Here is a 25,258-nt window from a genome sequence, read left to right as displayed (position 1 = left end):
ACCCCGCCCCGCCCCCGGAGCGCCGCCCCCGCCCGCCTGCGCGCGCCCTGCGTCAGCGGGCCGGGGCGGGGTGGAGGCGTGGGCGCTGCCACGTCTCGGCGGGGGCTCGCGCGGCGCCTGCAGCGGCGGCGACCGTGGCGCGGGAGGCAGCGGAGGAGGTGGGGCCGTCGCGGAAGCCGGATCCGGATCTAGGGCTGTGTGTCCGGGTGGGTGAGAGTCCAGCCGGCTGGGAGAGGAGCGCCGACTGCCGGGCCTCTGCGGGTGAGGGAGTCCGGAGGTGCGAGGGCAAGCGCGGGGCCGGCGGGCGTCCGGGGCTGGGCGCGGGCCTGCTGCAGACCGAGCGAACAGGTGTGTCTGCCGGCCCCGGGCGGGCGAGCTAGGCCCGGAGCGGGCAGGGGGAAGGTGGGGGCTCCGTCTGAGAACCTGGCGTTTATCCCCGCCAGCGGGTGCACATGGGCTGTGAAACGCGGCTCCGAGCTAGGTGAGCGGGCGGGCGCCCGGGGCGCAGGTTGAGGATGGTGGCCGTGGTCCAGGCAGGCAGGGGTGGCCCTGGCAGGGTCGGAGGAGAGACTGGGGTCGGAGCGCACTTTCGCTCACCATTCTTTGGCGTGGGGTAGGTATCCAGGCTGTTGCTGCTAACAGTCGCTTCCTCCCTGGGTTTTGAATGGGTATGAACGCTCCAGCCCCCTGTCTCCCCCTTCCTTTCCGAGGCGCACCCCGAGGCTGTCGCGAGCCACTTGAGGACATGCTGCTGCTCGGAAGAACATCTCCTGCACTGCCTACTTCGGGACTTTCGCTGCAGGGAAAGGACCTCCTTTGTCTCCTTTCCCGGGGCTTTTTAGCCCTAGAAACACCGAGGGCTGTGATTTCTGTTGTGGGAACTCTTGGTTACGTAAACCGAACTCTTAAAAAATTTCGTACAGAATTGAACGGGCGATTATGGAGCTAAGATAGCCACTCATGGACGAATCTTAGAATGGGTCAATTCTATTTAGGCAGGATTCATGGGTTTCCCCCCACCCCCCCTCGGAATAGTGGAGACAGAGCTACCTGTCTCTGGTACTCTTGACGTCTGTTGAGTATTGTAGAGCTCAAGTTGGGGGGGAAAAGATAGGAGGATTCTAGTCCTAGTTCATGCGTTTGTTGTGCTACCTTGGGGTCAAGTCCTGAATGCTCCACGTGCTCCCGCTTCTTGCACGATAAACTAGGAATAGATTATAAGGATCAAATAAACTACTAGAAAATACTTTGGAGAAGTTTCAAGTGTAGTTGCATAATTTTATATGACCGGCTCTGTTAGAATCAGCGAATGAAATGTTTAGACCCACACGTTAGTCAAGTTACTTTAAAAAATGTATGTTGGAGACAACCCTAACGTCTCAAACAAGCTCTCCCCCCAGCGGGTCCCCCCTCCCCCGCCCCCCATTCATTATGTGCTAAGGTGTTGTAGTTACTCTCCGGGAGCTCTTGGTATATATATATATATATTGGGCAGTTTACTTTGGCCTTAGATTATGCATTTAAAAATTTCCTATCAACTTAAAAAGAAATCTCCATTCCCAGTATTACTTGTTGCTCAGTTGCTTTCTTGTAGCAGCAGCTCCTCCCCATTTGTATTCTAATCAGCTTCGATGCTGGGAAAAAAAGCTGTTGAAATTGTGTCCAGATAGTCACAATGAAAACCTAATGTGATCACAGTATTTGATGTATGGTTTTGTGATCTCACTTCTGGCAGTTTCGGGATTTTTTTTCTTCTGGATTTTTTCTAAAATACCATTATTTCTTTACTAGACAATTATTGGGCTAAAGTTAGACTACTGCGGGCCTTGTAAATGCCTGCTAGTTTAGAAGTTAAAGGAGTTTGAGAAATAGTTAAGGAAGGTTAGGGTTTAAAATTAATCCACAATCTTTAAAATTTAAAACCCAGGGATAATGGTGAAATGCAGCTTCAAACAAAACAATTCTATTTACTGAAATGTCCTAGTTCTATAATAACTATGGGCACTTTAAGACACTGAAATATTTCTTTTGTAAGCTACATAAATTTGTTTCATTCTTTTCTAAAATCTTTTGAAATGTTATCAAATCACATCTTTCTTTAACTTGTCCAGCAATTGGGCGTTAGCAGAGTTTTACTATTTGGAGGTGGAGTAAAAGTATGGTATACCTTACAGATGGCTGTTTTGTAAAATAGCTCTTAAGAACTTTTTAATATTAATTTCTGACTTTAATATTTAATTTCTAAGGGGATTGTCATTTACATACAAGATGTTTGGTTTAATGCATTTTGACTAGTCTGAAATCCTGATTTTCCAAATATAAGTTACAAGTCATGTTTTTTACTATATTTTCAACATTTGTACAATAAAGTAGGAAATTTATTTCACTGTGAGTCTCCAGTACTAAGTACACTCCGGAGTCATACAACATAATTTGTGGTAATCCACACTAAATGAAAATGCACAGCTACCCATTAAAAAATTATTAAGAATTTAAAGAGAGTGGTCACAGAGAATTAAACCAAATGTAGAGTCCTGAGCAAATTGCATGAGTCCAGTGCCATGAAGTTGTTCTTTTACCTGACTTTGAATCCTAACTCTGTTGCTTGTTGGTTACCTTGAGCAACTTAATGTGCTTATCTCCTCCTCTGTGAAATGAGGATAACACATTTTTCATTGTATTTTTTAGTTAAATATAAAGCACTCGTCAAATGTTAGCCAATATCACTTGTGATCATTCGACTATTTGGTTAAAGAAAAGCACAGCAAAAATATTAGTATTTACTGTTTTAAATTTATTAAAGTCTTTGCAATCCTAATTCTACTTTCTCTCCTTTCTCTGCCAGAAATTATACACCCTATCTTGCATGTTGTGTTTATTCTAAATCCAGCTCTGTAAGAAAAAGGAATCTGGTTAACATTAAATGTTTTTAATGTTTATCTGAATTCCCTTTAAATAGCATGAATGTCTCAAATGTTTAAATAGTGTGTTTTCTTGAGGATCTTTAATTTTTAATTGTTTTTGGCTTTTGCCAAAATGTGTTCATTTAACTGATAAATATGTAGCCTATTTATTTGCATATCTGGAAAACAATCACCTTGTTAACCATCTGCAGATGAGAGTACACCCAAAAAGCCTCAGGGGCCCAATTATCAGTGCCAAATGCTTAAATCCATGTAGTAAAATTACTCTATGAAAATCTGTTTTTAATGGACTATAACTTTGTTTAATTTGATGATTGTTTTAATTATCACAATTTATTTCCTTTACTGTTCTTAGAACCAGATATAGTGTTTATAGTACAACTATATTTGAGCACTTTTCAAGGGGAAAAAAAAAATCACAATATTCTACATAATATACTATTTTTTAATTTTCTATCCAAGAATGCTAACTCATTTTGCATAAACATAATATATAACCTGTCATTCTTTTTGTAGCCCCTGTCCCTAGACAGTGCCTGACTCATGAATTAACTTAAAGGTGAAAAAAATGAAGAATTTATAAAAATGAATTTTAAATTGCTAACTATAAAGCATATTGTGTTGAACACTTAGGCACTATCTAGTGCTTGCATACAATAATTGATTTCATATTCCCAATAACTACCTCCATTTTGCAAATGAATAAACATTCTCAGAGTTTAACTACCTTAACCATGACCACACCATTGACATTTAAACATCAGGTCTGACTCCAGAGCTCATGCTCTTTCCATGCCTGGGTTTAAATTCTAGCTTCACTAATTTTCTCACCTTGGGCAAGTTATTTAACTCATTTGTGCTACATTTCCCTGTTAAGATGGAGGTAATTAGGATTGCTGGAGTAAATAAATTAGTATGTAAAGTTCTTTGAACAATGCCTGGCACTTAAGTGATCTTACATTATTAGACCACAATATCTTCCCACAGCCTCTACTATACAGCATAACCTTTATAGCTTAGCATAACCTATGTCAGGTTACATAGGCAGAAGTTTTATATGCCTTTAAGGAAAAATTAGAGATAATTGCTCTTAAACATATTATGAAATAGGGATTATCTGGGTTATTGGGAAAATTGTTCAGTCATTAAGTGGACTTTAATTTTTCCTGTATTGCATCTTTGTTTTATGGTATATGTTTGTATCTTTAAATTCTTTGTTTCAAAGAAGACACAGGCAGGTATTGAATAGAATAGCTTCTCTAATTGGGTTTAGGACTAAAAATCAAAGTTGGGAATTGCTTTATAGTGCCCTAATAATTGGTAGGAAGACTCTGGGTCTCTGTGCTCTACAGAAGTCTCCCATTTTTATCCTTTATATAATTTTCCCCCTTCTATCATCATGTCTGTCATCTGTCCTTTAGTCTCAATTTTATTAGACCACAACTAGTAGAACCTGCTCATTTATCAAATGTTCAAAAAGAGTATCATAATCAAATATACTTTGTGTGAATCTGTCATAGCTGAGACTAAGCATTATAGTGAATGTAGATAATAATTTAAGCCATCAATTCATCAATTAATTTAAACAATCAAGTTCATCAATTATGGTTTGTTCACAGTTCATATAAAAAATAAGTTGCATGCTGAATAAGTCTTCCTTAGTGGTAAGACCCACAAATAATTTATTAGCCCCATGATAAAATTCAAGAATATATGATGAAATAAGTCAGAGGGAAAAAGAAAAATATCTGATGGTTTCACCTATAGGACGAATATAGGGGAATCAAAAAGGCATCAGGGAAAAAAATAGTAATAAAAAACATAGCAAAACAAAAATAAACAGACAACTATAAATCAAAAACATTCTGCAGGAGAGGGGGAGGGAGAGGGATCAAAACAAGGGAGGGAAGAGCACAAGGGACTATGGTGATGGTGCACTGGTGAACTGGTTGTGGAAAGTCTATGGGGACTACACCTGAGAAAAGAAAACAAACATTGTAAAAAAAATGAATAATGATGTAAAATATAAATAAATTGTATAGCAAAAAAAAGGTAGGAGCCCATGAAAAGCCAGTTATCCAGTGCTGCACTGGTAGGACCAATCCATGAATAAAATATTTTAAAAGACTTACTATGGATTCTTTAAAACTTTTTTAATTTAGTCACTTCTTTACTATTTGATTGTAATCATGAGTTTTCAATTATCTGTAGTTGTGGCATTTGGTGTTATGATTCAGGATATGGTTAAAAGAAAGATTTGTATGTTATTTTTCTGATTCTGATTGCACTAATGTATATTAAGAATTTCAGTGACTAATAATTCTTCTATAAAAATGCTTTAACATTTAAAATTTTATTTTAGACCTTTTTGCAAAAATGAAGCCTGATGAAACTCCTATGTTTGACCCAAGTCTTCTCAAAGAAGTGGACTGGAGTCAGAATACAGCGACATTTTCTCCAGCCATTTCCCCAACACATCCTGGAGAAGGTTTGGTTTTAAGGCCTCTTTGCACTGCTGACTTAAATAGAGGTATGGACTTACTCAATTTAAAGATAGTTAAAAGATAGTTAATTATACTTAGCATCCTATTTTCTTCACAAACATTGATACTGATAATTTTTTTAAATATTTGAATTTTGGATTTTTTTGTACTTGTAAAGTAACTGAGACATTCAATTCCAATGTGTATATATCATGGCTAAGACAAGACGTTAATGTGAAACATTTCAAATGACTGAAGTACAACATTTCAAATGACTGAAGTACATTTCAAATGACTGAAGTCATTTCAAATGACTGATAATTTGCCTTAGGTAAACTGCAAAAGGCTTTTTCTAAATGTACATTTAACATATAAATTCTCCAAATTTCCTTAAATTTTGGCTATCAAAAATCAACTTTTCAGTTTTATTTTTAATAGAAAATCCCTCTGAGAAAACTATTTTTGTTCCAATTGTTGAGTGCAGAAGATTCTTAAAATTCTAACGTAATGAAATTAACCAGAAATCTTTTAAAAAAAAAAAAATCTGACTGTAGATTTGAGGCTATCTGGTGGGGTAGTAAAAGGAGAGAGCAAATCAAAGAGGGAATACAGTGGACTAGGATGGATTTTTGGTGCCTTAGTGGTGGATATGGTGTGGTAATATGCACCTGAAAGGTGTGATCCTATACCTCTAAATGGTGTAAAGTGTTGTAAAAGTGTTATCTCAAAAAAAAAAAAAAATTATCTTCTAACCATGTTACATCATTTATATTTATCTTACAAATATTAGTATCATATTTGACCAAATATGACAAATATGATAAGAATTTTGTATTTTAAGAATACATTCTAAGAATCTTGTATTTTAAATAAAACCAAAGCACGTATTTGGGGACCTTGGCATCCTTTGAGTTGACTTTAATGCACATTAACATTGAAAAATGTACATGCTGATCCTGCAAGTATTGACTATTAAACTATTCCAAAACCCCTGGTGAAACTATTCTTTGATATGTAGTGATTATAGGAAAAATAATGGGTTTAAGTTTTTAAGTAATTTTAGTATGATTCATTACAGAAAGTTTTGAAAAAATAACTGACTGTAATCCCACCAGCTTAACACATTACCTTTTTTTGGCATATCTTCCATTTACTCTCTTCATGACTTTTTGTTTTTCATAATTAGGTTTTTTTAAGGTACTAGGTCAGCTGACAGAGACTGGAGTTGTTAGCCCTGAACAATTTATGAGTGAGTATTACAGCCTCTTTTCTTTGTTTAGAGGCCTTTTCATTGGTGTTTTTATTCAAATAACAAATGAGGTATTTTCTTATATACTTAAACATGGCTAACATTCTAGAATCCAAATGTAGCAATTAACATGTTTACAAAATACTTGCTTTTAGATAATTACTATAGTATAGAATGTAGGCACAGCTCTTGAAATTTTTTATTGTAGTATTTCTTTTCATGTGTTTAGGTTATTCACAGAAATTTTGATTCACTAAATAAAAAATATAAGAATATGTTATATTTTTTGGGTTCATTTATATTGAATTTGAAGGTTAGCAAGTATCTTAAGTTATAGTTCAACCCTCTTTTTTTATGTACACATGAGTGGAAATCCAGAAGTCAGTGGCTTACCCAAGGCCATGGTTATTGGTAAGGAAATGATTAGTACACTCTTTACTGCATCCAGTGCTCTCACACTATCTTTTCCTGCTTTTCCTGTTTAATTTCTTCATTTCCTTCAATAGGTAATTTTGTTTGGTACTTTACTAATCCTCCTGAGGTGAAGATCATCATTCTTGTTCTGTTTATTTTCCTTCACTGAATTTATTTTCTACCCAAACCAGATCCTCCTTCATAGCATAAAACGGTGAAAATAGTATGTGAGACTGTTCAGCTCAGTTTTTATTTGATTCCTCTTTGCATCAGATTCAGTGAGAGACCATGTTATTTCAGCAATATAAGTACTAAACATCTACTTGAGGAGAACGTGTTTTTTCCATCTTTGCTCCTATTTGCAATGTGCCTTTCAGAAAGTAATGTAGAAAGAGACATAACTTTTGACTTACTTCACAAGGTGCTGTCAAGGCAAACAAAAATGATTTCTAAAAAAGGCAAGTTATATAATCACGAAGCACTTGAGGTTACAAGGGGAAAACTGAAAACTATTTTGTCAAGATATTTTGAAACCAAAAAACTAAACATTATAGAATGGTGCCATATATAGACAATCGCTTGTTACACTGGCTGTTTTGTTCTGTTTATCTGTTGAGTGTAAAGGTTAAAGAAATTGATTTATTAAAGTTTTTTCATCTTTTCATCTTAAATAGCTGTATTACTCTCTATTTTGTGAGCAGCATGAGCTATATCCAGTTTATGATTTTTAATATTTAAACTGTCATTTCAAGTATTTTCTTTAGAACAAAGTATCAATTACTTTATTGAAATACCTCTAAATATTTATTAATGAAGTCAGCTAACTGTAGTTTCTAGCAATAAGGTGTAATATGTAGCACATAATGCTTTTCCAATTTTCATAGAATCTTTTGAGCACATGAAGAAATCTGGGGATTATTATGTTACAGTTGTGGAAGATGTGACTTTAGGACAGATTGTTGCTACAGCAACTCTGATAATTGAACATAAATTCATCCATTCCTGTGCTAAGGTATGTGTTCATATTGATACTCATGTGTAAAACGGAGAGGTGTTTTCTAGTAACACCAACTTTTGAGTTTCCATTAGTCTTTTCGCAGTGCTTTTCATTGTAAAATGAGAACCATATTGCTGTGTAAAGGTATTCCTTCTTAGAAATCACTTAGAACAGGCATTTTCCCATTGTCTCCTGAGAGTTATAGGAAAGAAATGGTACCAATAACATTGTTTGCTAGTAAATTGTTCAGTAAGGTGTTAGATTTGGTATAATGAAGCGAAGTCCTCACTGTAAAATATAGCAGTAACATTTAACATCCGTAATGCTATTTTTTCCCTCAAAAATACCTTGAATATACCTCATCAGCACAAATTCCAATCAGTTTCCAAGCTATAAAGGATTCAGAATACTATTCTAACTGTGACACTTATAATGTCTGAAGAGCCACTTTACTCATGACTGAAGAAAATTTAGGTAATCCGATGAGAATAAGAAAATCTGCAACGTAATCTGTTAAATATGACTTATTATGGTGTTTCTGGGCTAGAAATTAATAAATTATATTTAGCTATCTGAAGTAAATTACTATTAAAGAACAAGGTAATGTATGCTTGTGTAAGATTATATTTTGAGGATATGGATTCTGAGATTTGCTTTAAAACAGTTAGGTGAGGAGGCTATATAGGAACTAGGCAAAGCAAGAACATCAGCCTCTAGGTGATTCATTGTATTTCCTTTATAGTAATAAGTTTAAAAAATGCAGTTGGGTTTTTCTCAAAGTCTAGCTTACAAAACTTTTTTATCAATGAGTTTTTACCACTGTCCCTTGTTGATTCAGCTAAAACCAAAACTACATGCTTAGTCCTTTCAACATTGTTAATTATTTTCAGAGAGGAAGAGTAGAAGATGTTGTTGTTAGTGATGAATGCAGAGGAAAGCAGCTTGGCAAATTGTAAGTAGGCAGAAACAAGGTAACTCTGGATAAACTAGATACTCAGTGTTGCAGCTGATAGTTTCTGGCCAAGATAACTTATTATGAATGTTTTCCTGTTTGAAATTCTTTGTAGATGTCATTCATTATGAACCTATTCTCTCTCTATACTTAGACTGAGTTTAAAGAAGAAATAAATCATTTATATTACTTTTATCAAGTTCAGAAGTTGTATGTTTATTGTTTTACAGTTACATCTTTAACTTCAAATAGTATCTTTCTATCAATAGGAAATAGAAACTGTCCATGTCAAAAGATTTACTCCAGTTTCGCTCATATTTAAAAACAAGTTTTAGAAACACATAATGAAACTTCATGCACTGTATAATCATTTAAATATTTAGTGATAGGTTTATACAGTGAATGCAGTTGCAATAATTTAAACTATTTAAATTAGTCCCTACATAATCCTACATATTAAAGATAAATATAAACCTTTCAAAATAAATTTAAGTTTCACAGGTTTGTTACCAATTTTATAAAATAGAACTTTATAATTACCTCTACTTTTAAGAAATTCACTCAACAAATATTAAGCACTTGCTATTGAAGGTATTTTGGATATGTCACAGAACCAAAGAGACATACTTTAACTATTCTAGCCCACTAGTCATACCATTCATGATTTTATATTATCAATCAAGATGTTGTCTTCACAATATGATTTTTCAGCCTGTGCATGAGAAGAACTCTTCAAGTAAAATTTTGTACATCTTTTTTAGTATTCTCCTGCCCCTTCCCGCAGAATCATTCTGTTCTAGGTTTAGATACTATAAGGATTCCTAAAAATGTATACTTGTTTGCTTTGTTTCCACTTCATATTAGATAAGTCTAGAGTTAATCTGATACTTTTTCCACAGATAGTAGTTTAATAAAGATGATAAAGAACAAAGGTGTTATTTACCCATATTATGTGGGAATGTTGACTGCTCCTAAGTAGTTTGAATGAACTTATTAGTAAAAATAAATAAATAAAAGACCTTTAAAAAATAATTCTGGCCATATCTTGTAAAAGGTTTTCAGTCTTAAGTGTTAACATTAATCTTAAAATTTATTTTTAAAAAAGAGCTTTTAGGATGAGTTTAGTATTTGTCCTATATATTCATGAAAATTACTGGAGTATTTTGAAACAAAAAGCTTCGGTGATTAAAGCTTATATTTAAATGAATACAGTGGGAAAGGCCATTCTCTAAACCTATTTTGTACTATAAACTTGAAATTTCAAGTAGCATTCACTTACATTAAATGACTAACAACCATTTAACATACCCCCCCTTTTCTTTCTTTTTTGTTTAAATTTCAGGTTATTATCTACCCTTACTTTGCTAAGCAAGAAACTGAACTGTTATAAGATTACCCTTGAATGTTTACCACAAAATGTTGGTTTCTATAAAAAGTTTGGATATACAGTCTCTGAAGAAAACTACATGTGTCGGAGGTTTCTGAAGTAAAAATCTTTTAAGAAAGACATCAAAGGAGCTTATGCAACAAGGTTATACTCTTCCTAGAGTCAAAAATGTTTGTTGCTGCAACCCAGTGACCTCCATAAATACTGAATTTAAAAAAAATTGTAATACAAGTATAATGACATTTAGAAGATTACTTTGGGCTGGTGGGACATGCTATGTGTTTAGATTACAAATGAATATTATAATGGGGATGATTTTTAACCAAAGGAATATATTTTTAACTTGAATCTTTTCTTGCATTGTATTTTTCTAAAGTTTGGCTTCATTTCTTGGTAGTCAAGAATAGAGGTAATAAGGAGTTATGTCTACTATCATTACTGCTCATTTGAAAAAGTATCTAATGAATAATGCCGTTCTCATATTCATAAAATTTTGTTTCAAAGAAACATATCTAAATACCACCTAGGGGTATATTATTTCCCAAATGTTATATGAAATTGGGTAAGTTAGATACATGAAAACTAAATGTAATGCAATTCAACATTTATTGATCCTAATACTATATTGGCAAACAACCTGATCAGTGTTTTAAAGAAGTAAAAATGAAAATTAACTTTTAAAATGTGACAAGATTCAAACAATTTAAATGTACATCTAAAGTTTATATAATTCTAATGTAGTTTATCTCCATTATATGTTACCTGTCTTACATGTGAAAGATAATTATTCATTTATTTAAAAATACCTTAGAGCCAATATTAAGTACTTTAAAAACAGTGAATTAGCAACTCCTGGCATATTATGTATTTCTAACTTGATCTCTCATCTTTTCACGAGTGTCTGAAGCCTCTCTTAGTAACATTTTTATGAAAAATAGATAATTACAAAAATGAGAATATTTAAAAATGTACCATACTGTATTGGTTACATTCTGAAAATGTTGATGAAAGCTTTTCTATTTAATGTGATCATAATAATGGTACTATTATTCTGGTCAGTATCCTGATTTGATTTTATTTATTTTAATTATTTTTTAAGTAGAAGAATTAGATACTTTATCAGTGGTTCTAATCTTTTGCATTCCATGGTACATTAAACCTGTTCATATGATAAATAGTGTTTTGTTAGAATCCTAATGTTGTCTGCACTTTTCTTGAATCTCCTGTTTAATTATTAGGTCAAGTCATGTCTCATAAAATTTTAATATTATGTACTCTTTGTAAAATGATTTTGGAAAGTAAAAATGGCCTGTTTTTCCATCCCTCTAATTAGAACCTACCTCAACTGGATTTCAGATTTCCCTTCATGTTATAAGTTAGATTTCTGATAAAACATAATAAACCCTTCTCCAATAATGGGTGCACTACTTATCTACAGATGACCTGTTTAGATGAACTGATCTCTATCTAATTAAAGCAACACTAGCTTTGCCTTTTTGGGAGTCTTGTAACCTTAGCACAACAGTACCATTTTTAGGTACATGCTGGCAATTATAAACTGATGTGTATAAGCCTGGTAAAAGGCAAAACAATGTTATATTACTTTCTTACCACTGAAAAATATGAAGTAAAACTGTCTACAAGGTTTGGTATTTTAATAAATCCTTTAAAATAATGTTCTTATTAGATCTATAGGAAATATAGGTAAGGCATAGTATATGAATATTGTGTGATTGAGGATGATCTGTATTTAGCTTTAGTTAACCAGAGTATATGTATCATTTTCTCAGCCACACTGAGTAAATGAATATGACAAAAAGCTACATGAAAGCATTGTTTGCTTTTGAAAAGGTATAATGAAGTGGGTGGCAGTTGTGATTTTTATTGTGCCCCTTATGTTCTACATATTTGTATTTCATTAACTTTAAGATGCAAGGTTTTCTTTACAGTTTCAAAAATCTGGATGCATTTTATGATCAATGGCTTGTCATACTTCAGAAATATTTTGTCTTTTTAGTGGTATCTAAAATAATGACATAAAGATGGTCTAGTGATGACATCTTTAGATTTGATGAAAAATACTAAGTATGTAGGTAGGTTCAAAGGGGGGGAGAGGGTACTTTGTGTAAAAGCAAGCAGTATTTTTAAAATGGGTTGGAAGGTACCCTACAGAAATAATTTATCCTCTGCCTTCAGAAACTAATTCCCTCACTTCCCACTCCAAACTTGTTCAAGCAGTCTTTAAAATATACTTGAGCTGAAATCTGAACTTTGCATGAACTTACTGACACTAATTTTTTAGTGTGTGACCACAGTGTTTTGGAAGATACTCTTAAGTGTTTCTCAATAGCCAGTATTCATTCATCCTTCTTAATCTGTGGGAATAAAACTGGGTTACATTTACCCAGAAGACAGTAATCTAAAGTTCTAAAAGGCACAAGCAGTATAAATGAGCTTTTCAAGCTTTTTGAGGTACAATGGCACAACAGTTTTAATACAACCACCAATCTTCACAAAATAATTTTAATACTTTGTGCCTGGGCTAGCAGCATCTTGCACTGTGACATTCCTATACATACATAAGCATTTTATCCAAGTACAAATGTTAAAAGCAGAGTAACTTAAGCATTGCCTATACAAAGGTAACAGACACTGTAGGTTATTTTTCTTGAATCATTTTTGCTGCATAGTAAATTGCAATTACATGTCAGTATAATGTTACTGATCTATAGAATACACTTTGAACTGTGAGGTATGGCAACTCCCTACAAGAGAGAGCTAACATGTAAACCTGAATATTCTGAGTGATTTTTTTTTTTTAGCTGCCATGAATGGGTAAGACAAAAAAGGAAAAAAAAAAATCCAGCATTCAAAGACCCTAAAAACTTATTTTTCTAATCAATAAAAAAAAATCATTTAGTAATTCTCAGCTATTATTTCCTCACTGGAGCATTGTTGAATGGACAACGATAAAATAAATATTGACGTGAAGCTAAGTTTGTAATGGAATTATGGGTTAAACCAGTTATTTAAAAGAAAAATCCGCCAGGTAACTGCTCATTTACTTTACATCAAGTTGAGATCTCAATATATATAGATACAGACATCCCAACTTTATAATTCAAGACTGCAGTTAAATACTTCTAATTCACTTGAATTACCATGGTAATAAGACAATTATAAACCTTATATTTTCTTAAAAAGGACATGCTTTTTCTGACATTACTTCTAAACTCAGATGAAGCACAAAATACCCTCAAAACAAACATATTCTGCTCTAAAAGTTAAATGGTTGAGAGTTGGTAGCAAAAGCTATCACGGTTTAACATTTCCACCATAGCATAGTATTAAAATAAAAGTAACTGCTGTTTAAACATCTAACAGATATGAGATTAACATGAATTAGTTATCTGAAATTAGAATACTGCCATTCCAGTTTGAATATTTAAGTTACATACTTTCAAAATGGACAGTAAAGCAATTTTCCTATGTTTTGATGCAATTTCACTTTAAGTTTTGTGCCCAGATTCAACTTAATGTTTAAAATTAGGTGCTACATCATTCATACATTATTCAGATATCTTAGAAAGTAAATCATGATTGGTTAAATCACTGTAGTTAATGATCACAAAACATCAGTGGAAATAAAGGAATTACAGAAATGGAACCAAACAGAAGACTAGTTAAGAGTTAGCAGAACTAGTTGAACATTAGGTGGAAGAATAAATCTAAGGTAAAACAAACTTGCAATATTCCTATATAAAAAGAATAAACCATGTTTGTCCATATTAATAAATGTACTCAAGAATATGACAGTCCCTTTTCCTAGTGTTTGTGAGAGATGGTCTTTAATATATAGTGCTGGGCAGGCACTTTAGTGATGACATAAAAATTATAGTGGCTAGAAAAAGTGGAAAATTACCAGTTATAAATTAAATAACCAAATCTGTATTTTTAGTTAGATTACTAGAGAGGATATGTGTATTAAGAAACTAATTTTAAAAATCTTAAGTGTCTCATTAAAAAACCTAAATTTGGTATTGTGAAGATTCTTTGAAACAGTTTCTGCTGAATGAAGCATCATAAGATTACAAGAGAGATGTTGCTGATCTATATACAGGAGAGTTCTGTTATCTGGCACTTTACCAGTTGGAAGTTCTGAACACTCAATGCAAATTTTGACTACTTAGACCACTGTACCAAATAACCTAATCACACAACAGAATACCAGACCACAGTGGGATTAACAATATGCTCTTTTTGGGGTGGTAAAATGAGAAGGGAAGGGAAATCAGATTTCTTGGGTCAACAGGAATTAATAAAGCAAGTTTAATTCATTTTGACTTCCGCTATGCTGGAGGCGGTGTGTGTGAGGAGCTCTATTATTACAGCTTAGGGAGGAAAGCAAAGCAAGTAACTTGATGTAATAGGTTACCTAGAATAAGTACCTTTTGGTACCAAGGGAATGTATGGACATCATTCCCAACAGTAAAGCACCTCAAGAGAGGATTGAGAAAAGTGAGATACAAAGGAGTTTTGTTTGTGCTCCAAATCACCTATAAAAAAGTTAAAAACACTCCTCTCCTTCCTCACGTCATACTTAAAATAGCAAAAATGTTTTTCTTAGAACCTTTTTTATATGTATAAATAATAATAGGAGAACCAAGGGTCCATAAAGTGACTTTGCTAAACACAAATTATGGGGGAAATTTATATTAATTCAATGTAAAGAAATGATTAAAAATATTAATTTAAAATACACTGAAGTCTCCCACAAATCACTTTCCCCAATAAATGCATTTTCAAAGAAGAGCTTCTGTCTGAGCCAGAACCACCTCACAGAATCATTAAGACAAGCATAAAATGAAGGAGTAAATGTTCCATATTCCAAATAGTTTACTGAGGTTTCTTTAAACCTCATACACTGTTTAAACTAAATGATGGTTAAAAAAAAATACAAAAAATGTTAAAGAATTTTTACTGTCCTACATACTAATTTAGAGGTCATAGGATTTATTTATTTATTTTTTTAATGATACAAGGCACTTTTCTTTTTTGGGCTTCATTTAGGAAAAAAAAATAGTGCTACATACGTTTATCATATTCTACTTAGAACCATTTTGGAACAACAGGAAAAAAAGGCTAAACAACTCTAAAAAGAAAAAAACACAACATTTGGCTTTTGAGAAATGCAAAAAGGAAAGTCATCTTAAAATCTGCAACTGTTTTTGAGGACCTGGTATTAAAAAGAAAAATATCATCCTTTGTTCATTAAACTTTGCAGTTCTTTTCTATAGAATAAAATTGGGAAGGTAATAGGAAGAAATACTTGGATCGTGTTAAAGTAAGGATAGTTAGCTAACATCATGATTTTATATTAAGAAGGGTTCAAGAAGTTTAAAAAAATAAAAGGGGAATTAAGCTATTGAATTATACTAAAAAGGAATGCAGCAGAGTCCTGCATTTGTTAATGTTTCTGTAAGAGGCTCCACAAAATTGAACTGTAAAATTATTTTTAAAATGTAATTTATAGAACACAAAATGAATTTTTAGCAAATTTTAGGAAATTCTTTTGTTATAAATTACCCAGATTTTATAAACAAATCCCCCCTAACTTGCATTTTGTTTAAAGTAATAACTTTATATCATACAAATAAATTTCAAGTATGAAAAGTGCATTATTGCAATAATACCTCTTTGCAAGTCCAAAATTCTTGGTTTATAATAAAACTGTGAAGTTAAAAAAAAAAAAAAAAAAAAAAAAGAAAAACCATCAGTGCCATCTATTGAAGAAGTCCAACATCTTAAAATGTTGCTTATCAAATTGCAGAGAAACACATCTGGAAGCAACATATAATTGGAAAAAAAAAAACTACATGTGTTTTTACCATTTTACATTATTATTGTCTCTAGTATCTTCTCTTTTCCAAATAGAAATTCACATCCTCTTTAATGTTGCTCTTGAGTCAACCATTCTGTGCAGTTGCCACCTGCATGTTTCCAAAATCATCTTCTTCTTCATGTGTTCTCTTCAAACTGCCTAAAAGTTATTGCATGAACAAAATATATAGTGGGGACTTAAATATATTCATTTGTTTGAATATCATAGCTAATAAACATTTCATTTTTCATTATTGCCATTACATGCACGATGAAAATTCCATGACTGAATTTTTAGATAACTTTAGTAAATTCTTTTTCTACAGATTACCCAAATAATTTTATATCTTAACAAAAGGATACATTTTCCCTCTTGAGAATTATGTCTTAGGTATTGCACATAATAAACATTAATTTTTAAAACAATTTGCAAATAAGTTTTTAAGATAATGGTATATAAATGTTTAATTACCAAGTTTATATCTTTTAAGATCATAAATGTGACCTAGGCTATATAATTTAAGAAATTAATTTTATATGTATACAAATTAATTCTGTAGATACAGTTACCTTTTTGCTTTCACAGATGCTGCTGAAAATATTTTTCCACTGACACTGTGGTTTTATTACCACTAAGTCTATAGTTGGAAAGTAGGAAATCATGTAGCATGTAAAGAAGAGATTTGCTTTTATCTACTCTATGTCAGAGTCTGCTAATACAGAAATTTCCCAAAGTGAATTAAAGCTATCCCTGTAAGTCCTACAGTTATAATCAGGCAATCTGAGGGTCAATAGAGGAAAAACTTGAGGAAACAAACTGAGAAAGGATCTGCTGTGTTGTCTAACAATGGCATGGTCTTTAACTTATGCTCTAAAGACTGCTGCTAAATCATGGCAATAATGTTAATTCAAAAGGCAGATTCCAACATGAAACTAATGTTTCATTATAAAAGTAATAAAGGATAGAAGTATAATATCAAAATAATGGAATAAAATAAGTTATGCTAGTCATAAAGTTAACTGAGTTTCAGATGAAGTGCACCTGAATCTTACTAAAAGAGTAAGAAACATAAATAAGTAATTCAAGGAAGAAAGCAAAGAGGTACAGATAAAGCTCTATAGGACTTCCAAATGAGCAGGAACTGGAGGATGAATGAGTTAATTGTTGGGTTTTCTTGAGATGATATCTGAACTAAGTTCTCTTAAGACTAGAGAGGCTGAATCTGATCTAGGTGGAGAAAAGACAAACACAGAAAACTCTAAGTAGTTCGGGTTTCTGGAGTGCATATATAAAGAGGAACAATGGGAGATACAAATAAATAAAAATGACATGAACCTTTAACCTATATGTATTTTCTTCTGTAGGAATTAAGCCAATGGAGGCTTTGCACAGGAAAAATATCATTATTAGAACTATTTTTCATGGAAATAAGTTTGGCCACAATGTACAGAACAGCTCAAATAAGAAATGGATAGGAGGCCAATAAGGACCTGAACTATACTGAGCTTCGAGATAGTATAAAAGGAGGAGGGACTATAAAAGATATTGCAGGAAAAAAAAAAAGATGTTGCAGAAACCAATGCTATCACATTTGGAAATTGATTAGAAGTGGAAAAGGGAAGAGAAGAGTCAATGATAACTACAAAGTAGAGTCTAAGGGATGCAGTGCAATATAATGAAATTGCAATTGGCAGTGCAATATAATGAAATGAGTGATGAACTTTTGGATCAGATCACTAATGCTTAATTTCCAGGTCCAGCAGTAACAAAATATGTAACCTGTTCTACTTTATAAGGGCTGTTGATATCAATGAAACTGAAATGAACTATGAGAGGTAGAAAAGTATAAATAAGTTCCATGAGTACTCTGGCAAAAAGGCAAACAAGGGTAACAAAGGTAAAATTTAAAAAAATTGAAAGCATGCTTGGATTATTAACTTTGAAAATAGGAGAGAGGTGATGTGAAACAAAGGACTGAAATATTGATGATGAAAGAAAACAGGTAGCTCACACCAATCACCCTACTGAATTGAAATGTGCTTTTTTCACTTATTAATCACATTTGTTTTTAAGTAGAGAAGAGAAGCTCTCTTACGTGTTCATAGGTCCCTCTTCCAGAATCTCTTATTTTAATCTTTGCAACAATTATACCACTTAAATGACTTAAAACTAAACCAAGCAGAACTCTGACCTTTCAACCAGCATATTCTTCTAACTAGATAGGTACAATGATGTACGTATAGCAAAAGCACAATGAAAATGCATACATTGTGCAAAAATGAAAAATGATGTAAAAAATATATAAAATTAAAAAATTAAAACAGAAATTATCTTGTTTTAAATGAACAGTACAAAGTTTTCTAAGCAATTTAAATTATTTAGTGTAGCTTATAATGAGTGAAAAAAGTTTTTCTTCCTACCTTTCATACCATCATTCTCCCTGACTTTCTCCAGAATTAAAAAAATCCTTACCTGTGGTACCAGAATGAACAGATAATGACCTTTCTATCTGGAGTGGTGACATCATCTGTATTGTTAATTTTGCTAGGTAGATGGCTTCATATTCCTAAAAAAAAAAAGATTTTAATTCAAATATATGTTTGAGTCCTTGAATATCCCTTAACAGTGATTAATACATACATACATTATTAGTATTCTTAATTTATACTGAAAAATCTATTTCCATTATTATTGTAAGAGAAATCCAGGCTTATAATTCCTGTTTCATAATTTCATATTTATTGATTACACTATAAATCAAATCAGGCAAAAAGCTTGCACCAGCGTACTACAAATGAACTGCCAGTCAGTATGTGTTTTCTGCCTCTGGGGCATGAGCCATGTAATCTCTGTCTTTATCTGTTAACACATATACACACAAACATACATGCCAAAAACACAAATGTGCAATCTCATAAAATGATTCTAAGAATGAAATAAAATAAAGTTCAGTAAAAAGGAAATGCTATATTTAGTTGCAAAAATAAGAGAGAATTGGCCATGTAAGGGTGGGACATGAATTGCATTTTTAAAAGATGATTAGAGAAGGACTCATCACCATCTGACCCACCACATTTCACCATTGTTTATTGTCTAATTCACCCATTAGAATTAAGTCAGAGATTTATGTCTGTTTCAGTGCCAAATAAATGCTTGATGAAACAATACAGCATGAGACATGTCTCTGAAATAAGGGAAGGCTCAACTCTGCAAGTGATAAGGCATAATATGACTCAGAAAACAACTGATATAGAGCACCCAGCAGGTATATCTTCATAAAGCATTCTATATTCACACAGACAATGCCCCCTCCTAATCAAGTCATCTAAGGGAGAAAGTTTTTTTTTTTTTTTTTAATTAGGCTTCCTTCAGATTTCTCTGGAACAATATTTAATGCCAGGCCTATGTATAAACCCATAAGGGAAGAAGTATTAAATAAAAATTTTGTATCTAGACAACTGTCTTTCAAACAAAAAGGCAACAGAAAAATATTCCCCAACATGTCAGGATTTATGGACTATAGTTTCCATGAACTCTTCTTGAAAACAATGCTCAAAGACAAACTCCAGAAGTTGAATAAAGAAGCTGGAGTCCTATATAAATGTAGAACTAAGGATGAACAAATAGAAAGTGGCAGGAGCAATAGAGGAGGGCAATGTAACTATCAGATGATCCTATATTGGTAAGTATTATTTAAAGCAACTAAGTAACAAGAAGCTTAATTTTTAAATATTTTAAAGGCATAAGAGGTAATCCTTAGAAGAACTAAGATTTAAACAGCTAGTGTAGGGAAGATGGGAAAGGAGTAGAGATATATAAATCTGTATTTTTTTTATAATGGAACTCTTCAGGCTGTTATTTAAATGTGGTAACTCAAGAAACATATATATGTTTCCAATTGTGCCCACTAGAAGTAAAAACTATAGACTTTGTAAGTTGATTAAAATTACCAAAAGAGGGGCCCCCTGGTGGCACAGGCGGTTGAGCGCAGTGCTGTGAAGCTGTCTGCAGCCTCTGCAGTGCTGGTTTGATCCCGGCCAGCCAGCGAGGGTACCACATGGTGCGGCAGACCTCTCCTGTCGCACTCGCTGCTCCCCTCAGCAGTGTATTTCGTCAGTTTGCCTGTTCTGCTCCCTGCTCTGTCTCTGGTGAATCCTCTCACCCTCCTGTGCCTCTGGCCTGTACCTCATCTCTTGTATAAATAAAAAGTAAATCTTAAAAAAAAAAAAATTACCAAAAGAATACAATCATCAAAAACCTCAAATCGTATAGCAATTTTTTTTAAAGGATGCGTATAAAAGAAAAAGGATGATATTAAACAATAGACAAAAGTGTATCTGTCATCTTCAGCATATGAAAGGGGGATAATTTCACCTATTAATACTAACAATGGATCAATAGCAAAAATCAATCAAAGGCAATATGTAGGAAATGCATCTAATACAAAATGAATTAGGTAGAGAGAAAAGGAATGAGGAACTGCAAATGGTAAATGCAAACAAAAAAAATCAGGATCAAAAAATTATTAAGGTTAATTTCAAGATAAAATAACTGAACGGAATAACAAAGAATATAATACAATGAAGCCCTAACTTGAATTTTATGTACCAAATAATACAGCACCAAATTGGTACACTCACACAAAAAATAGAAGAAGTAGAAAAAAATAAACAGAAACACACACAAAAAGGGGGGTTAAAATTCACCCCCCTCATCCCAAGACATAGCAAGTGGACAAATATATCTCTGGAAACAAAGAATATATCTTTCCAAATGTCAATGAAATGTTCATAATAACAACTGCATACTAGACCATGAAGAAAACATTAAAGAATTCATGAAGTATAAAGTATTAGAAAACATTCTCTACCACAATGCAATAAAATTAAAATGAACAAAAATAGAAAATCTTAAAATCCTAGCATTGATAGCTTAAAAAAAATTCTCAAACACATTAGATAAAAAATAAGATCAAAACTGAAATTACAAAATATCAAGCTATAACAATAATAAAAATACCACATAGCAGAATCTGTAGGATATTGGTCAAGTCAATGCTAAGAAGATAATTCATAGTCTTGAAATTTTCAAAGAACGAAAAGCCAAGCTTCCAACTCAGGAAATTCACAAAAGAACAATAGCTAGCAACAACAACAACAAAACTAAAGGAAAGTACAACGCAAGCAGAAATGATAGAAACTAAGCAGATCAAAGAGAAAAACAGCATAGATATACAAAGTTTAAAACAAAAATGAAAAAGAAGCAGATTCAGAAAATATTAAAAGAATACATTATGTTCCTTAACTGGCAAATCCTATGAATTGAATGGTTATATAGGAAATTATAAAACAATCCAAAATGATGTGAAGAGTGTGTAAGAAAATCTGACTGACCTAACAAAGAAAGCTGTCCAAGAACTGGCTACCCTCAAAATACATGAGTGAATGAAAAATAATGACTAACCAAATTTCATAGGTGCACTATACCTTAACATCAAGAAACAGGTAACTCCAATCTAAACTGTTTTAGAGCACATAGAGAAAAAGAAACTCCCATTTTAAAAATGAATACACCATGATAAACACCAAAACCGGAAAAGGGTAGTAAAGAAAAAAATTACTAAAAAATGTTACTTAGTCAACTGATTCTAAAATCTTAAAAAAAAATACTAGTAAATAAAATCTGGCATCACATTAAGAGACAATCCTACCATAACCAAGTGAGACCCATTCCTGAATCAAAAACATGATGCAAAATTAGGAAATCTAATATGTGTTTCAATAATAAACAATTCACCATATTAATGGTTTTAAAAAGTGAAACTACAGAATTGTTCCATAAACAATTTTTAAGCTAAAAAGCAATAGCTCTTCCTGATAAGAACTCTTTACATAGGAACAGATGGATACACACACACACACAAAGCAAAATCAGAAATCAGAAATAAGTATAGTATTACTTATCAGTCTGATAAAATGAACATCCAAGAAAGCAATTTTTAAAAATTAGTAAAGTGGTAAAATTATTACAATTTAAAGATGAAAAACTAGAAAATTTTTTAGAATCAGTAAGAATTTTAATAAGGTTGTCAACTGAAAACTTAATAAAATCAGAAGCTTCTGGGCCGACCCGGGGGCACAGTGGTTGCGTGCTGGGCTGCAAAGCTGCCTGCAGCCTCTGCAGCGCCGGTTCAATGCCCAGCCACCGGCAAGGGTCCCACATGGCACACAGACCTCTCCTGCTGTGCCCGCTGGTCCCCTCAGCAGTGTACTTCATCAGTCTGCCTGTTCTGCTCCCCGCTCTGGCTCTGGTGAATTCTCTCACCCTCCTGCACTTCTGACTATACCCAGTGCTTGTATAAATAAATAAATCTTTAAAAAAAAAAAAAATAGACGCGTCCCTATATACAGATAATCATAGAAGACATATGGGAAGAAAAACAATTTCATCTATATGGAAATTAAAGAAAATACCTATGAATACTTTTCATAAGAAATGCAGATATTCTATACAAAGAAAACCTTAAAACATTAAAGGATACAGAAGCTGGCTTGAATTAATGGAACATATTCTTAAAGAGGAAGACTGAAGTTTTAAATGTGCTAATTCTTTCTGAAGTATGAATATAGAGATAGCATTATTAAACATTTCTGCAGATCTCCTTCTACTAAAGTTCATCCCAAAACATAAATTTAAGAACTTTCTAGGCACATTCTAAAAGAACATTAAATCTAAAAGTCCATGAAGGAACTTGAAATATAAAATTGTGCTACATAAATACATATAAAAAATATTATGCAGGCAAAGTTATATTTATTATAGAAAATGGCCTTCAAGATACACTATTAAGGAGACTAACTTTTCTCCTTAGGCATTATTAAATTTAAATTTTTGTAACCACTGGTATATATTACTTTTTCAAATTCAAAATAAGTTTAAAATGAGTATTTCAAACAATAAAGGGCTAAAGGCAAAGAAACACAGTTTTGCATTCTATAATGTAATTATAAAGGGAATTAAAAAGAAATATAAACTAGTTGAAAACAGAGCTACCACTAAAAGAAGTTAAAAACTAAAGATGGAGGCCTCCCTGGTCACGCAGTGGGTTGAGCACAGCGCTGTGAAGCTGTCCACAGCCTCTGCAGCATGGGTTTGATTCCCAGCCAGCCAGGGAGATTCCCACATGGCATGATAGACCTCTCCTGTCTCACCCGCTGCTCCCCTCAGCAGTGTATTTCGTCAGTCTGCCTGTTCTGTTCCCCACTCTGTCTCTGGTGAATCCTTTTACCTCCCGCGCCTCTGGCCTGTACCCCAGCTCTTGTATAAAAATAAATCTAAAATAAAAACAAACAAAAAAAAACTAAAGATAAATAAATATTTAAAAATAAATTTAAAATATCTTTAAAATTTAAAAATATTTAAATTAAAAATATTAAATTTAAAAATTAAAAACATTTTAAATTAAAAATAAATTTAAAATATTTAAAAATAAATCTAAAATAAAAATAAAAAAAACAACTAAAGATAGAACAAAATTTAGTAACTAAGACATCTTATTTTGTAATGCTTTTGACAACTCAATGTGAGATTTATTTCTACATAACTGGGTAGAATCAGCCAGAGCACATGCTTAAACCTCTGATTTTCTTTCTTAGAAAAAATTATAAAGTTCAATCAGACAATTCACAAGTTCATCTTTATCATTTTTAGTGCATCTTCCAGTAAAGTAAGATAAGGCACATAACAAAGAAAAGATAAAGATAAATAGAAAAAGCTGCTACAAGAAGTATACTTAGAATCAAAACTCTCTTATGTTCAGTGTAATCAATATGGAAAAAAATTTGAAGAGATTTCAAATATCAGTATTTTACCTTAAGATTTAAAAATCTGTCTTTAACCCTTTTTTAAAATTATTATTATTGGTATTGGCAGCTTAAAAAAAATTTTTAGAAATGTAAACCGGAATAAAAAATTTGTCAGGTTATGGCAAATTTTCAGTATTTACAAAGTAAATTTTATACCTAAATTACATGAACATAAGATTCTAACTATCCTACTTTCTGGATTGTTTTGAAGAAAAAGAGAGAACTTGCCTGAAGTTGATGGACAAATCCAGCATTAGGATTAATACAAAATCTTCTTTCTTGAACATAAGCAAATGCATCTCTGAAAACAGAAAAAGAAAATTAAGATAATGGTATTTTTTCATGAATTAATATCAATTTTTTCCAGAATTTACCTAAAATAGGAGCTTATCTAAAAATTTACCTAAAACAGGAAATCTTATTCATGGAGCTTGCACTACAGAGGGATAGTGAATTTAGTGGAAAAATTAACAGCTTAGTCAGACTAAATATCACAGTCCCTCTGCTTACCAGCTGTGTGTCCTAGGGGAAATTACTCAACTTCTCTGAGCTTAACTTATCTGTAAAATGGGAATTATAATTATACCTTACCTTGGAGGGCTATTGTGAAGATGGAAGATAGTAAGTGTAAAGCACCTTGTATAGCATCTGTCACATAGCACATGCTCAAAATATAATCATTGGTTAAATGAGAAGTATATCTACTTCCTTGTGTTCCTGTGAGGCTTAAATGAGATCAAAGTGCCTACAATAGTACCTGCACAAAGCAGAAATCCAATAAATGGAAGTTATTTTCACTATTAATATTATTACTGACAAGACACCAAATAATAGAGAAGATGTAAAACAAAAAACCTACCAATGCTTATTAATCTTTTTTCAATTAAGTAAAGCATTTTTATTCAAATAATATTCTTTTAAGAACTGGTCTTTTAAGCAAACTTTTCCACTGTAATTTTAACAGAATGGATACCAAACAAACAAATAAGCATTTAAATGTTTACTGTAAGTCAGGCAATTAGATCCAATGCTGAAAAGCTCAAATGAGAAGAATTATATGAATGAGGGTATAAGGGCAAAAGAGGGTGATAGGGGCATGCAACGCA

At 32.9% G+C, this 25,258-nt stretch overlaps 2 protein-coding genes across 6 annotated transcripts in view; one reads left to right on the top strand and one right to left on the bottom strand.

The window, feature by feature from the left end:
* Positions 1 to 126: 126 nt before the first annotated feature.
* Positions 127 to 13,621, top strand: GNPNAT1 (glucosamine-phosphate N-acetyltransferase 1). Of its 5 annotated transcripts, none has more exons than XM_037503354.2 (6): positions 127 to 206; positions 5,287 to 5,454; positions 6,594 to 6,656; positions 7,955 to 8,082; positions 8,958 to 9,019; positions 10,362 to 13,621. In XM_037503354.2, the coding sequence occupies exons 2-6, from the start codon at positions 5,301 to 5,303 to the stop codon at positions 10,507 to 10,509; spliced, it is 555 nt and encodes a 184-aa protein (XP_037359251.1). In that variant the 5' UTR covers positions 127 to 206; positions 5,287 to 5,300; the 3' UTR covers positions 10,510 to 13,621. The 5 variants fall into 5 exon arrangements, with proteins under 5 accessions (XP_037359251.1, XP_037359247.1, XP_037359249.1 ...); XM_037503350.2 differs by having other exon boundaries at positions 127 to 261; XM_037503352.2 differs by having other exon boundaries at positions 127 to 277.
* STYX (serine/threonine/tyrosine interacting protein) overlaps positions 7,763 to 25,258 on the bottom strand; it is a 38,117-nt gene continuing 20,621 nt past the window's right edge. Inside the window, exons 9-11 of the mRNA XM_037503349.2 lie at positions 24,381 to 24,453; positions 18,760 to 18,853; positions 7,763 to 16,446 (exon numbers count right to left, since the gene is read on the bottom strand). Of these exons, the coding sequence (XP_037359246.1) occupies positions 16,373 to 16,446; positions 18,760 to 18,853; positions 24,381 to 24,453 (241 nt within the window). The 3' untranslated portion in view covers positions 7,763 to 16,372. The remainder of the gene's footprint in view (positions 16,447 to 18,759; positions 18,854 to 24,380; positions 24,454 to 25,258) is intronic.

The sequence above is a fragment of the Talpa occidentalis genome, unplaced genomic scaffold (assembly GCF_014898055.3).
Source record: "Talpa occidentalis isolate TD23 unplaced genomic scaffold, MPIMG_talOcc4v2.1 talOcc4.11, whole genome shotgun sequence".
NCBI classification, from domain to species: domain Eukaryota; kingdom Metazoa; phylum Chordata; class Mammalia; order Eulipotyphla; family Talpidae; genus Talpa; species Talpa occidentalis.
The sequence above is the reverse complement of the archived record's forward strand: the minus strand, read 5'-3'. Positions and strand labels throughout refer to the sequence as shown.